The sequence below is a fragment of the Opisthorchis viverrini genome, assembly GCF_000715545.1.
Source record: "Opisthorchis viverrini unplaced genomic scaffold opera_v5_106, whole genome shotgun sequence".
Lineage (NCBI taxonomy): Eukaryota > Metazoa > Platyhelminthes > Trematoda > Opisthorchiida > Opisthorchiidae > Opisthorchis > Opisthorchis viverrini.
In genome coordinates, this window is record NW_008751768.1 from 1,449,023 (window position 1) to 1,465,567 (window position 16,545).

General features: G+C 44.8%; 1 protein-coding gene across 1 annotated transcript; it reads left to right on the forward strand.

Annotated features, from left to right (window-relative positions):
• Nucleotides 1-13,859: 13,859 nt before the first annotated feature.
• On the forward strand, nucleotides 13,860-15,110 carry T265_05776 (hypothetical protein; the record flags this gene model as incomplete). The annotated part of the gene is made up of 3 exons (XM_009170856.1): nucleotides 13,860-13,933; nucleotides 14,605-14,928; nucleotides 14,963-15,110. The coding sequence occupies 3 exons, from the start codon at nucleotides 13,860-13,862 to the stop codon at nucleotides 15,108-15,110; spliced, it is 546 nt and encodes a 181-aa protein (XP_009169120.1).
• Between the last annotated feature and the right edge of the window lie 1,435 nt (nucleotides 15,111-16,545).

The following is a 16,545-nucleotide window of genomic DNA, read 5'->3' on the forward strand; positions in this document are numbered from 1 at the left end:
AGCATCATTGCCACTGTTCTGCAGTGATTATTTCGAAAGCTTGAGAATAAGGTGAAACAACCTGGCAACGACAGGTTTTCACGAAAAGAATTGATTCCCCCAGGAGGCACGCCCCATTGGACTGAACCATTAATAAACGTGATTGGAAGACTAATTACATCATTTAATTAAATTAACAGAGAACCGGCAGGTTGTTTCAGTTGATTCATCAAATACTCTTCTACTCATTACCCCTGCTGCTTGAAGCCAAAAGTGCAGGTTTTTTCCCAAGGTCGGTGACTCATATTTTCTAGAAGAAGATACATCAAATGAGTCCACCTGAACACTCTTGAGGAGGCCCAGTTAAGCCGTACGTTTAAGATCCTGTTTAATTTCATGTGACGAGGTGGTATAGGTTAATAATTTTGGAGCAGCGGCTGCAATTAATCTCGCATGCAAGTCCACCCAGGAAAGGGTCTGTACTTGGGGCAGATTGGGGTCTCAGTTTTGGTTTCTTGAGAACGGTAAGTAAAAGTGTGCATCTTTACGACTGGGTTGATAACGGACCTTCAGTGAAGAAGGGCGATCAGAAATTGTGTCAAATACCAGTCGAACATGAAACACAACGGGTATGAAGCAACGCTTGAGCAACCAACAGGCATTTTTTGGCTAATAGCGTAGACTAACCCACCCCTTCTACATGCCTAGACTGTCAATGAAAACGAATCGTCTGACGTAAAGCGGAAAGATCGAAGACAAAATAACAGCCACAACATACGGTGCGCATGACAACAAACTTTTTCGGTATAAGTAAACATGTTTAATACCACTCTGTAATCACCTGGATATCTTTCCAGACGATGTTTGGTTTTTCGAATCTTATGATGGGTTTCCAGAACGAACTGTTCGCTAGTTGGTTGACGTAGCCGCACAGTGTGCGAAACGACACTAACGTCCCTAGGTTCTACAACAATCCAGTCAGTCTGTAGAGCGAACGGTGGTTTTTCCAACCTTCGATTCGCAAAATCAATTTAAACGATTGGAATATGGTACGTTGTTAATGCGTCAGCCGAAGTCATGTGATAATAACGGAGTCACAAGTGTGTAACAGAATAAATGTAAGGCAAATTCCGTTCACATGTGCTTCACTAAAGTTTAGGTGCCATAAACCATCTAGTGATTTTCAAGTTGAACTGCGAATATAACATTTTTCCTCAGCAGAAGATTTCACCTTTCTTCTGTTAAATGTTTCGAGATATATGGTTTATTATGGGAAGGTTCAAGTTGAAACATAGAGTGGTGAAATGAGATGTCATCAAGCGAAGTTTCTTTTGACATGGACAGCCTTTTTCAAGAATTTCAACAATCAGTTCTATCGCTGAAGCTACTCCATAGTTAACTGACCGGATTCGAGTTGGGATGGGGTGAATCCATCGGCAACTAGTATGTCAGAGACGTCTTAGGATAAAAGTTTACAGTGCATTCGGAATGATGTCGATTTTTTTCGAAAATAAACGATAAGACGTGACAGATAAAAGTTTATGCGATTTGACAGTGCAATCAGTAGATCATTTTCGAAAGATTACTGATGTGTCCACATAAATGAGGGATACCTGACAATCAGTAACGCTACAAAATCACTCAGAAACAGATATGTACAAGACAGCATTTACTGAACAGTCACGATGGGACATTTTGCTGATTTTTGTGGGTAAGGTCAGTGACTCATTCAAACACGATGAATTTCTCTGAAACGTTTTCAAAAGTTTAGTTCGCAGTAAGAACTTGATATGGGAATGGAGTCGACTATATGTTTCTCCTTTGTAAAATGCGTACCGTTTCATTTCACATGTGGCTCAGAAACACCTGATTTCAATAGAAAAAATTCTCACTGTTTACGTGTCTCTTCAGAAGAGTGAGTTCTTTAACGTTTGGAGAACTTTTTCCGCCATACTCTCACTCAACTCTGGCATGAGTGTTATAAACCATCAGCGTTTGTCGTGTTTGTGTATTCAAAATTACTGTACCCCAATTTTCGAGAAAGCACCTCCGAGATGTCTCGAAATATGTCATTGACAAAGGTCTGACCCCGCTACAGCCTAATCAATGATAACCGCGTTGTAAGCTCTCTTCACTGTGATATTGCGATCACATATGTATCTGGGTGTTTTTCAATAGCTTTCAATACCGCGGAGTGGAATTTTTCATTCCGTCCACTGTCCGATTCTCTCTGGTTTCTGTAATTCATACATACTAGTGCAACAATATGAAGTTGTTCGTTACTCTACTAGGCTATAAATGTGATGGCCTGTTCACCCAGATAGACGTAACTGAGAAAATTTAAGCACTCCAAGTTACTACGGAGGCGAATTATCACACAGCAAAGATGATGAATGAGTCATTTATGTTTCGGCCGAATAGACTCCAGTCACTACGATAACTATGAAATAATGGTGTTCTATAGCACAGTTAGCGTATCCGAGTTTAAATGGTTGGCTGGGTCCAACGCCGTCGAAAACAATTTCTTAGTATGGTGCGTTAGTATGTTGCTGGTGGCTTCAACTTTTCGAGGTGATTGTCAACCGAAGGAGCCAAGCACTTGTTTCGGAAACTAACATGTGCGTTTTCTGGGTTTCTGAAAAGTTCGTTTCCTTATGAGGCTGTTGGAACTGGGAAAATTTTCATGTTTACAAAGTCCTCTCCTCAAAGGAGATTCTTCCCCGTAAGTAGCCTTCTCTGGAGAAAACTACTGCACGTGAAATGCTTGTACATATTCGCCTCAAACCAAGAAAATCAACTTTATTTATCACGTTCAAGATCGACTTTTATTTTATTCATTCGGTCAGTAGTGTCTATCTCACATTTTATACCTCTTAAACGTTTTGAATTGCACTAACGAATTTTCATGATAAATTCAAAAATAAGATTAACTTGGTCAAGATTATGACTACCGTAATTTATTGAGTGACCTTCGCTTAGTTTTATTTAACCGCACCCGTAAAACCTGTTAGAATATATGAAGGTATTAGTAAGTAAACCTATTTACACTAGTCTTGCATCGATAATGCTCTTTTGAAGCGCATTTTGCTGGCGTCATCATGTGAGTTTAGGTTTGTTTATTGGCTAAAATTAACTAGTACATCTTGGAATCAGTGAAAATCACGTTCAATTTAGGTCTGTATTTCGACAATAAAGATTCCTCCAAGAGGCAAACATCATGTTATCGCGACGTTGTGTGCCATCTAATTGTAAATGTGAACCCCTGGATCTCAGCGAGAAAAATCATTTCAACTGCTCCTCGACGCTGATCTTCTCCAGTATAGGGTAGTGGCGCACTAAAGTAACTGCATTTTGTCAATTTTAGAGCTGTCTGCTTAAATTTACGATTATGAATAAAAATGACATGGGCCGAAAATTTTGTAGATCAATAGGAAGTGTCCATTGGAGAGCGACTAACAACTCTTACTGCGCCTAAAATAGTAAGTCCAGTAAATTGGTGAAATTATCCACCCTAGTCAAGGTGGGCCACTAAATCACACTCCCGTGATGATACTCCCAGAAAGATCATTTCGACTGTTCACAGTCTGTAGTGCTTTTGAGGTTAAAACAATATCCCAAATAAGACTGGGCTCGCAGGACATTTCACTATAGCTTTAAACATCCCAAGACTCTGAACACGAACGATTTACTTCGACTCTGTCGGAAGCTCGAACTACCTGGATTTTATTCTAAGTGAAACCAGTTGCAACCGTTCTTCTTCTCAGATCAAATAAATTTATTGAGTTACAACATTCAGGTCGGAGATATACATAGTAAGAACAAGCACCACCTGTAGGTGAATACGTGGGAACAAGCTGATCGGCTACGAATTCCCCATGAAAATCGCCGATTTCAAGGAAAGTGTCGTATAACATGAACACTTGCAACAATTGTCATAAACTAAGTTGAAAAATAGTACAGATCCTTAGTCGAGGTGTTATTAGTATAGCCTGTGTGCCGTTACTTGGCGTAGTTACAAAGACAGTGGGAACCAGTATGTTCACCCGTGATAGTGATTTGCCACTCCAATCTACTACAAATACGGGCTGATAATTGCCCGTCTCACCTGCCCGTTGAAAAACGCCTGAGCATGATTACGAGTCACTAACACGTTAACGGTTACCTAGACATCTACATCAAGACGTCTGAATAGCTGATGGGTTTCCAGTTTGATGTTGTCAATGTGGGGTGGTTTAATGGACTGGTTCGACAGCACCCACGTCACGAAAAACTTGATGTGCTTGACCAGTCACTGTGGTTGGAAAAAGAACATGAGTGGCGTTTATCTTTGTAATCCGGTGAACGCCGCAGTTCCATAACGGCACAGTGAAAATGGCCCTCCATCAGGTAATGACGCTGAATGAACTAGATACAAAAGGAAAATTTTTACGCACTTGAACACTCGTTATACGCGACTAATTCATAATATTATTTCTGGCCGTCTGGATTAAATGACATCACTCGGAACAGTAGTGTTGGCTCTGAAAAGCCAACTAACCTCGGAGCAAGTCGCCTGTTTTAGAGAAGACGTTTTTGTAACCTTGAATTGTACCCTTCGGTGAGCCTAAAATTTTGAGGCAATATTTCACTATCAGAGCACTGTACACATTATTTGAAGGCCAGTGGGTTTTAATGGCTGTGCCATTGCATTGTTGGCATCTACGGGTTGTTGGGATATCTAGAATGACATACCTAAGCAAGACATCAGTAGAATGAAATGTTGAGGTCATTTTAGAAAGGCCGCATCTGTAGCAATTACAGAGTATTATACCTCATGTGTTTAACGTGTTGTTATGAGATGGTGCCTCAGATAGAAGCGCATTTAGACCTGCATTGGTAAAGGGCTTCATCAAATAGAGAAAATTCCAAGAGGAAATTTTCATGGTATGGTTTCTGCTACTGTGTACGGTGTACAAAATGAGAACCAGGGGAACTCACGCAAAGAAGTTGGATGTTAGTAATTCCAGTTTATTGGCATGAGAAAGCTGACTCCACTGGAAAAGACTATCACAGTTAAGGTAACTGTCGTCCGGTGCTGTTGCCGAGGGCAATATACGGCGGAGCTGAGTACCTTGCTCAATCAGCTTCGCCATAATCTTGCCAACAGCCTACGGCACGAGACAATAAAGTCCCCACGTTTTCCGTACAAGAAGGAACGCGACGACCACACCCATGGACATCGCAGGCCGCCTTGGACGCTCCATTCTTTATATAGTTTCCTAACCAAGTCACATTTGGTGTGATTGGTCCTTTGAAAAGTTCAAAAGCCCGCCTCAACACAAACGAAAAAGAGCCAAACGATGCTTTCAATTCAAATACCAAATATTGGAATCCAACCTTATATTGAATGCTGAGTTGACTCCGAAAAAAACTAGGTGACTTAAAAGTCCGACTGCCAGTGTTTGTTTTAATCAGTGGAGTTTCGATTCGCTGATAAGCATGAAGTAAGCTCACCCCGCTTTGTTGTTTTGGTTGTTCTTCTTAGTAGTTTCGTTGAACGCCTAAGTTTCTCTGTTTTTCATTAAAATTTTTTTGAAATTTGCCTCGAAATGCATCACTTGCTTCATGGTGTATTACGAACCGAAAAACTATCTGCGGCTGGTGTGCATAACAAATTTAAGAACAGCCTTACGGAGCGAGTGGCTGCTCTAGAAATGCGCCCGCTTTATTGTACAGGAGAGTATAACGGAATACGGCATATGCGAGGGGATAATTTTTTTCGTTCAGCTGAAAACTCAGGAGAGGTGCCACCACAACTGATGCGATCAGTGTTGGGGTTGAAAACACTGAAAGACAGACAACTGGAGTAGATGGAAAGAGGTTTCTTACCGGGGGATTATCGTTCTAGGTCTCTCCCACTGGCACCAAAAATGGTCTTGCTTCGCTAAGTTACTTTTGGTAAGATATCCAACCACATGAAATTGGAGCTTGAGTGTGGATGGATTCTGCAGCCACTTTCTTTCCCAATGTCTGGTCTCGCCGGTGTAGAGAAAAATTTACCCGCAGCCGAAGACTCCGTCTTCCCGAAGAGTTCATTTATAACTCCCCAACCCGGGTATGCGAGAAACCTTGCTATCTTGACCGCCCCTGTCTAGGCTTCAGCAACCTGACAGTATCTCAGTCCTCGTGCTTCCTTCAGGTGGCACGGCAGCTAGGCACCGTGTGTTGCAGCTGAACAATTCGATCCCATTGGTTCCTAAATTACTTTTTTAACCGTCACGAACAGACGGGACCTTACCATGGTGTGAAGGCTTGCGCCCCTCAGCGATACTAGGGCGTGTCCCCGCGACGCTCACGGAGTCTCACACCAGATTTGTCAATGGTTAGAGGTCTGACAAACACATTCTCCTGGCCATCCAGGTTGGGTGTTGGGACATTTGGCGACTTGTTCTGTAGAAATGGTAGTGCATTTGCATTTCCCACCAAATACCGCTGCCTGTGGTTAGGCTTGTGAACCAAAGGCTTTGGTTGAGGACCCTGATCGTTCTGTCTAGGTGGGGGCGAGATGGCCCAAGTGGTTAGGGCGCGAGTTTACTGACCGGAAGGTCCATGGTTCGAACCCGCCCCCCGCCACTCGACTTCCCCTGTCTAGGCTTGGGCAACCTGGCAGTATCCCAGCCCTCGTGCTTCTTTCGGGTGGTATGGCAGCTAGGCACCGGAAGGGTGCTACAGCTGAACGCTTTCTTTCTTTCCTGTCTAGGCGTAGGTGCCATGAAAGTATCTCAGCCCATGTACATATATGAGCCGCACATTTACAAATAAACTCATGCCACAACGGTCGTCGCGTGGTGCCATCAGCCGTTCGCCTTGCTTGCATACAGCAGGGCGGTTCACAAAAAAAACACAGGTTTTACGACGCCCTGAATGCTCGGTTGCCGGAGATATGAATGCACAATTGGGCAGGCTTATTGTATCTGAGACTCGATTAGGTGGTTAACGTGGATTGAACTTAAAAAATGGTGGACGATTGCTTCAGTTATATGCTGATCACAGGTTGTTTTTATGCAGCCAAAGTCGTCTGGCCACAGGTGTCCTCCATCGACATTCCAACCAAAAACTCATACCGATCACATTGCCTTCCGTTACGGATGGCGCGGGTCAATAACTGACTGCCGGTCGTTTTTGAAACACCTGTGGATTCTGAGCACGCACTCATCTGGAGTCGCCTCTTCGTACATTTCCTGGGCCGCGTAAGATGCGGACGAATCGCTTGGCTACTGAGAGACTGGCAGATCCTGATGTTGGACGGATTTATTGGAATCGTCTTCTAGGGTTTCTTCCAGACGCTCCACTGTCAGATGTGAACTCATACTGGAACGAAATGGCCACCTCTTTGTATATTGTTGGGAATTAGGTCTGTGGCATGAGACCAGTCGCACGCAAGCACGATATCAGACCAAACGTTGGCGGTGCTTAAATCTCGGAAAAATATCCCACCCTGTCCCGAACGTAACTTGATATGACGAATTATTAGATGTCGAGGGTGTGTGCGAGCTTACCGTGATGTGTGGTGAACACAACGCTAAGGAAATGGAAGAGGCGCAGAAAGCTGGGCATGTCCGAAGATTATTTCAGCTGATCCATGTGACCGGCCCCCGAGAACCCCCTGTGAACGAAACCAAGGATCAGAAACGGGTGACCATCTTGATTAGAGAACGCTTCGACCGTGAGTCGAATACTTCGAACATTTGTCGTGACCACCAGCTGCCTTTCATTTGGAGCCCGCTATTGAAGCAGAGCCCTGGACGGTGGATGTGGAACCACCTATGGCCTCAGACATTTACGACTGCACATTTTCTCTCAAATGCCACCGAGTTTATGGTCCACAGGGTCTCCCACCCGTGTTGTTCAAAGATGGTGGTGAGCGCTTGTCTGATCTGGTTGCGTGCATTTAGGATTAGGAGAATGTTCAAGACAACTTGGGAGACTCAGTGATAGTGCCCGTTTTCAAAAAAGGGGCTCAATGAGTGGTAACCACTGGGGGGTAAGCTTGACGCCGGTCGTAACGAGACTGTTGACGTCGCTTGTGTGCCGTTGCCATATGGTGGCTCGTGAGACGCTGACTGTAGAGCATCAGCAACATCAGTGTTGACACTGATGCCTCACTACCGTACAACCATAAGTTGGGATAGAAAAAGAGTGGGTGAGAGAGGGGACCTGGTGCTGGTCCATGTCAGTCATGATTCAACGGCAGCAAGCGTTGACCAAATCTTCACACCGTCATGTGTTAGAACAAAGCCATACGTATAAGCTACTCGCAATCATAGTAGTCCTGGCCGGTCTATCCTTGACACGCTTGCCCCGTCAGTTTGTGGACATAATCAGCTCTTTGTGTTCTCGGACTTCGTGATTGTAAGAGTATGCAGCAGGCTCTCCAAGAGCCTCCGCACACAAAGTGGTGTCCGTCAGGAATGTCCACTTTCTACATTCCTTCTTGACTTAGTGATTGATGAAACCATGAAACGAAAGCTGGAAGGTCTCCAAAACCCTGGTGTTCAAATAGCCTGTAACGAAAACCTTGTCGATCTAGGATATGCTGCCGACATCATTCTCGTCTGCGAAGAGCAGGAGAAGGTGCAAGTGTTTTTGGGTAAACTGACTATAGTCATCTCTTTCTTTGGCATGTACTTTGCACCCACGAAGCGTAAGGTCATGCTCGCGGAAAATCGAATTTTTTTTCGAACACGCCACTTAATTCAGGAAGAGGTCCTGGAAGTTGTATTAGTTCTGATTTTAGTGTGACAGATTAAGTCAGTGTACGAATCCGCGAGGCCCGGGTCGTGTTTGCTAATTTGGGAGACCTTTGGTGTCGTAGTGGTTTATCCCTGAATTTCACGGGACCGGTGTATGGTGCTACCGTGCTACTTGGCTTCCGGGATGTGGACCGCCTGATCCCCACTGAGCCCGGTTGGAGACTGTTGCGAGAGTGGAGTAGTTCCAGGACGGGATTAGAAAGGAGACAATAGGACGACGTAATGTACGCTTTAATCGTCTAATAACTGTAGTACATGAGCTGAAAATAGAGTGAGAATCACGAGATAATGGGTTATGCAAAGGTATGGGTTATATAGTCATGACATTCTCCCCGCCTTGGAATAAGTGTGTACTTTGCGGAGAAAGGATGTAAAAAAATAAAAGGCTGTAATAGTTACATGGAGTCGTTTACGGCTCTCCGTTGCATAGATTATATGGGTGAGTGCGCTGTTGTCGGATAAGAATGTCCAAGTGATTTCCTGGATCTGCACTAGAATGGGATGGCGAGGCATCGTTAATAGGCAAGAGTTCCGTTTCTGAGCAACCACGGTGGATTGTTGGTGTTGCGTGAGGCTCCCCTTGTTCGGCGATATGTATTGGTTCCTGTTCTGTGTCGGATGTCATGTCGTTGCCTTTGGGAGCCAAGCGGCGCAAGGATACGGTTTCGTGTTTGCCATCTGGACGAACTATGTGGGCGTACTGTGGATTACAAGAGACGAGTTCCACTTCCTCTACCAGAGGGTCATATTTAGAGACTCGATCATTGCGTTTTAAAAGGATTGGCCCAGGGACAGTAAGCCAGGTAGGTAGGGAGGCACCGTTGGCTGATCGTCGTGTGAACGGCATAAAACGTTCGTGTGGGGTACAGTTGATACTAGTACATAACAGGGATCTGATACAGTGAAGAGCATCAAGGAGGACAGCCTCCCAATGTGTGACAGGCAAGCCGCGCGATTTTAGAGCCAGGCAGATGGTCTTCCAAAGGGTACCATTAAGTCGTTCAACCTGACCATTACATTGTGGATTATATGCAGCGGTGTGACTACTGGCAACGCCTTTATCGAACAAAAATTGTTTGAGTTCAGTTGATATGAATGCAGAACCGCGATCTGAGTGAATATAAGCAGGCATACCAAACAGTGAAAACAGTTGACTCAAACAACGAATTACAGTGGAAGAGGACGTATCGGCGCAGGGATAAGCAAAAGGGAATCGAGAATACTCGTCAACGATTGTTAAGAGGTACTTATTACGAGTGTTTGAGGGAAGTGGGCCTTTAAAGTCGATACTAAGGCGTTCGAACGGTTGTGTGGCTTTGATAAGCTGGCCACGAAAGGTGTCACAAAATTTTGGTTTGAGCTCGGAGCAAGTGGAACAGTTGGACACCACACGTCGGATATCGCTGACTGAAAAAGGAAGATTCTTAGAACGAACAAAATGTGCAAATCTCGTGACCCCGGGATGGCATAATATGTTGTGAAGCTCTTCAAGTTTTTCCGTCCCAGTAATGTTGGCACAAAGGTTACGAGATAGGGTATCAGCAACGCGGTTATCTGTTCCAGGTCTATAGACGACGTCGTAGTTGTACCCTGCCAACTCGATTTTCCACCGTTCAATCTTGTCGTTCTTTATTTTACTTTTCTGTTGGTTCCCATACATAAAGGCTACCGAACGTTGATCCGTAATCAATTTAAAATGTCTCCCGAGGAGATAGTGGCGCCATTTGCGGATCGCTTCAACTATAGCATATGCTTCTTTTTCAACAGCAGAATGATTTTTCTCGCTTGCAGTCAAGGTTCTGGAGAAAAAGGCGACCGGCCGGCTACCCTGGCTCAGGGATGCACCAATAGCGATGTCGGACGCATCAGTTTCAACAACGAGAGGAATATTGTAGTCGACAGTAACTACCATCGCATTTTCTAGTTCGTGTTTAAGGTTCTCAAATGCTGTTCGGGCATTCTCCGGGAGCGGAAATATTTTGTTTTTAACCAATGGATGAATTTTGTCAGAGAACGCCGGTATCCACTGTGAATAGTAGGCAAACAAACCAACGGCTCTTTGCTGCGATTTCCCGTTCTCTGGAAGTGGGAGTTCTCTTATGGGGCGCATGCGTTCTGGGTCAGGTCTTATAATACCTTTGGAGACCTTGTAACCTAAGAGAGTAATCTCTTCAGTTGCGAAGCTGCTTTTCGTATCGTTCAAAGTAATATTGTATGTTTTTGCGACATCGAGAAAATGCCTAAGATTACGGTCATGTTCATCTCTCGTTTTGCCGCATATAGTGACGTTATCGATATAAGCGAATGTGTCTTTTACCTGTTCGGCTTTGATTATATTGTTCAGCGTTCGCTGAAAACACGCGACCCCGTTTGTCACTCCAAAAGGAATGCGCCGAAACTGGTATAGGTTCCCCCCAGCTTCGAACGCTGTGAATGGCTTGTCTGACTCGATTATTGGAACCTGATGATATGCACTCTGGAGATCCAGTGTGCTGTAGACGGTGTAGCGTGCGATGGTTTCAATCATTTGGTCGAGCCTTGGTAAAGGATAAGCGTCAAGGTAGGTGAAGCGATTGATTGTCTGGCTGTAGTCTATCACCATGCGTCTCTTGTGATTTGCATTGCGGGTAACGAGCACTTGTGCTCTCCACGGAGAATTTGATGGTTCGATTATGCCATCGGTAAGCATTTGGTCTACTTCCGTTTGTATGAATTGTTCATCTTCCGGTGTATGACGACGAGATTTTGTGGCGATCGGTTTGTAATTTGGAGCAAGATTGGTGAATAAGGATGGAGATTCCAGTTTTGCGGATGTTACGCCACATACAGTTAGGGTACCCCGTTGACCACCGAATGGAATTTCGACTTTATCATGTAACCCCAGAAAGTCATGTCCGAGAAGGACGTCTGCACAAAGGTTCGGTAATACACAAAGTCTGAAACGTTCGTATATAGCATCCTTGTACTGAATGGACACAAGGCAATAACCTTTGGTGGAACATGAATGTATCGTCGACGCCATTGTTATCACAGAGTCGTACGGAAATAGCTCCCAGTTATGAGTTTGCAGGATTGATGAAGAAACGAAACTTCTGGAGCTGCCGGTATCAATGAGAGCTCGGACAACAACGCCGTTGACCAAAATATCTGTTGTAGTTTTGGATAGGCAATTGGGAGCAGCAGCACAAAATAGCGAGGAGATTGAGGAGTCTTGAGCTGAACCCGCGTGATATTTCGAGGCTTTGGACCTACAGACACGTTGAAAATGTCCAATTTTTCCACAACTCTTGCACACTGATTCTTTAGCGGGACACTTATAACGAGGGTGCTTGGGGTTGCCACAAAAGTAACATGTTTGTTGTGTAGCGGCCGAAACTGTTGTTTCGGAATTAACAATGGGTAAAGGAGTAGATACCGAACAAGTAACGGGTTGTCTGTATACGTATGATTGTGACTGTTTTTGTGCAAGTTCGAGAGCTCGCGCGGCTTCATGGGCTTTGTCAAGGTCCAATTCATGCCACGTTAGCAGTTTCTCCCGAATGGTATTCGACTGCAATCCGGTTATCAGAGCATCCCGAACTGCTTCGTTTGTATGTTCCACAGCAGATACTGCTTTGAATTCACAGTCTTTAGCAAGCGATTTCAGTTTTTGAACGAATCGGTCGACATCTTGACCAGGTTCTTGTTTGTATGTGGCTAAAAGATGGCGTGCATACACGATATTTTTCGGGCGGATATAAAGTTTTTCCAACAAGGTTATCGCAGAATCGTAGTCGCTGCATTCTGAAGTCAAGTCATACACTGTATCGTCGATGTGACGAATGAGAGTTTCCAATTTATTTAGACCTTCAGGTTTGATTGAGTTAATGTATGAAAGTACGGCAAAGGTATGGGTTATATAGTCATGACAGAGACACTGCAAGCTATGCCTGCCAACCGATGCTGGTGGCATCTTTGTATTCAGTTTTTATCCAGATTGCTTGAATGAGTTTCTGGAAGTGTGGACACCTCGGAACGATTGTAGTGAGCTAGCACTAAACCGCTCAGCTGTAACACCGGTGCCTAACTGCCATGCTACCCGAAGAAAGCACGAGGGATGCGATTATGCCAGGTTGCCCAAGCCTAGGCAGAGGAAATTGAGACGTAGAGGTCGGGTTCGAACCACGGACCTTCCTGTCAGTATATTCGCTGCCTAATCATTTGAGCCACCTCTCCCGAGCTAACACTAAGTTCTTTCCCCGTTCACTTTATTCTTTTCTTCACAATTGTTCAAATAGTCGATCTGATCTCTGATAGTTTCGCCGGCAAGACTTCCGACGACCAGTCGGGCGAATCACGTGGGACAGTCTGTGAGCGTTTCCAGTTTTTTTAGGGGCTGCCATTTTGGACTTTCGAGTCCATCAGGCCTCCCGGTCTGCAAGTTAACTCAGTTATGGTTGGGTTGGGGTTGCTGTCAGAAAGAATCTGTCGCCGGGCCTTCAGCAAAGCCATGATCCTAGTGCAGGTCCAATTTCTGGATGATGCTGACTGAGTTGTATCACGAACAAGATTTTCATCAGCCGTTGATGTCAGACTTCGGACCATCTTGTAGGTGTTCCAGGAACCGGTTCTGAAGGTTTCACTTGACTTCCGGGTCTATTGGCTTCTTAGTGGCCAAGCGAAATGTACCTGTTTTGTGTAGACATGAAAAGGTCAACGAAAAACAGCAGTGGATAAGTGCATGGTTGAAGTCCAAGTAAGTATTTCCGTAGAGATGGCAGACAATAATCGACCCTCATCACTGCTAACTGACGGCAACCCTCGACCTGTAGGGCTAGATGACTACGTTGGTCAGTCCTCTAACCATTAGCCAACCTGGTATGAGGGAGTCGGACGAAAGTGGCCAAGCGAAATGTACCTGTTTTGTGTAGACATGAAAAGGTCAACGAAAAACAGCAGTGGATAAGTGCATGGTTGAAGTCCAAGTAAGTATTTCCGTAGAGATGGCAGACAATAATCGACCCTCATCACTGCTAACTGACGGCAACCCTCGACCTGTAGGGCTAGATGACTACGTTGGTCAGTCCTCTAACCATTAGCCAACCTGGTATGAGGGACTACGTCGGACGAATACCACTCATTATAGCTCAATTGGACGCGGAAGTACGAATCGTCACATCACGGTCAGTTGCAGCGTTTTCGGGACGACAGCAAGGAGGCTTTCGCCCTGTTAGGGAATGCATCGATCCCACCCTATTTGCGATTATTATTATTATTATTATTTACGTGTAATACCTGAGGTTTCGTACTGCCGACCAATATGTGCGTTTTTCTTCGACTTCGAAGGAGCTCCTGATTCCGTCCATTTTGAGCTTCAGGGCGTTTTTTGACGAGTCGTATTGTTCATGCCGGTAGCGAATTGTGTTGCGAGTATATTTGTTCAGTCTCGATGAAAGTTTACTGATCACCCATCAGGCAACTTCTGTGCCAGTGGTTACGTTTTGGTGATTCCCAGCAATCGAAAAGCAGCTGTGCTGTAAGAGGTACTAGCGTTGGTCTGACAAACAAGCATGACTTCGGTCGTTCGGCTTATCCTTCTTCAAGGTAATTAGTGCAAAGCAGTACATTTTGCATGTTCTTCACTTCATCGGGCTCGTGTATGGCACACCACGCTTTAGGAATATCAGTGTTCTTTCTCGATCCCAGTAGCATTGTGTGAATTAGTCGTTGTTGGCGATGATACTTCAACGGAACATTCACTTTTTAAGGTCTGGTGTTATGGAATTGTCCCGGGTTGGGGATCTTAGGCTGTTTATATTTTCCCTATAAGAGAATTTTTTTACTCTGTTTCCAGGTTGGAAGTGTGTTCATATAGTGGGTTCAAGGTGTATCCTGGGCACGGAAAAAGAGCGATCCGGCTAGATGGACGCGGTTTCTACTTCATTAACTCAAAGTGTGAGCGATCACATTACTTGAAGCGAAACCCCCGCGAGATTTGTTGGACAGTTTTGTATCGCCGCAAAAACAAGAAAGGTCTCAGCGAAGAACAGAGTAAGAAGCGTACCAAGCGCTCCACGAAGACTACGCGTGCAATTGCTGGTGCAAGCCTCGCGGAAATCATGGCTAAGCGTAATCAGAAACCAGAGGTCCGAAAAGCTATGCGTGACCAGGCCATCAGGTATGTTATTTTTTCTATACCTCACTGTTTTTAGAGCCGCTAAAGACAAACAACGACAAAAAGAGCTGGAAAAGAAAGCCAAGAAGATGGAGGCCAAGAAGAAGCCTGCCGCGGCACAACCAAAACAGAAGCCGACCAAAATAACCCAGAAAGCGGCACCTCGTGTGGGTGGCAAGCGGTGAACAATGTTGGATATAACTTAATAAAGGATGTCATTTGTATATTTCACTTTATTGCTTCTAAGTTCGGCTGGTCACGGTAACTTGATGTTCGGAAGCTGAGAACCATCCCTCATTCTTGAAGTACTGAGTGACTTGAGTTACTCACGTGGTGTTTGCGTACAGGCAAACGTTACGAACTGGAATTTCAACCCGCTTGAATTGTTAAGCGTATAGTTGTGCCTTCTTTCGGTTCATCGAAAAAAGCCGATAATCACGCATAGCAGTAGCGTTCTGCGGAACATCCGGTCCGTAAGCTGGCACCTTGGTAATTAAGGCGCCGCTTCTCAACCGTCGCCCAGAAAAATAAGCCAAAATAATTACCTTACCTCAAAAGATCTAATCCACGTTACAGCCTTCAAAGTCCGTACCTACCACAAGACAAAGGTGGACTCAACTGGACCATATGGCTATCAGTTACCGATTGAGAGCCTCAGTTGAGGATTGTCGTTCCTTCTGGGGTACACAACTTGACTCTGATCACGCCATCATGCTGGCCCGCTTAGCAATACGCGTGCCGAAAAATATCAGTTCTGTTCGTCAACTTCGACAAGTTTCAGTGGCTGAAGAGTGTCGACCTAATCTAGCTAGAAAGTTACAAGAAACGCCAAGTCATGTGGACGACGAAGATTGCTTGGAGGATGGATGGAGGCAAGTTAAAGAAGCAAGCTTTCAGAACTGTTTGTCTAGCCCATTGTTACGAATAGAATATCGATTCTGATTGAGCGCGAGAACAAGAATGAATAGCGCTTTACTTGTCTAAGAATAGAAGTACATAAGCTGAAAATGAAGGCGAATGCATGGTTAATACAAGACAATAATGTGAGCACAGAATATTCATGACATTCACCCTGGTCGTTGGATTGTGTGTAGAGGGATAAATTGGGTACAGGTATTGGATGAATGATTGTAAAAATCTAATGAGTAATAGTGAGTGTGGTTAGGCTTCTCGATTTCTTAAAACGTAGGGCCGTGTACGCTGCTGGAGCCTGGCTAAATCAGAGATGCTAGGGTCATATGTATCTGGAGATGCAGGTGCATTGCCGGGGCACGGGGGTGTGACTGAAGTACGATCAATATCATCTCCAATGTTATTGAGCGGAGGCGTGTGCAAGTCAGATAGAGGGGGTGCATGAACACCATTGTCTTCATTGGGTGAGGTACGCGTGGGATCGTTGACATGTGTGTGATCACCACAAGGAGCGAGATGGCGGACGGATACAGTGCTTTCTTTCCCGCCGGGAAAACGAACACGGGCGTAATGTGGATTGCAATTTATAAGTTGGACTTCCTCAACGACGGGCTCATACTTTGAGGCACGGTCAAATTTATTCAGCGAAACAGGCCTTGGAACAGTGAGCCAAGTTGGTATAGATAAACCACAGGATGACCGACGTTC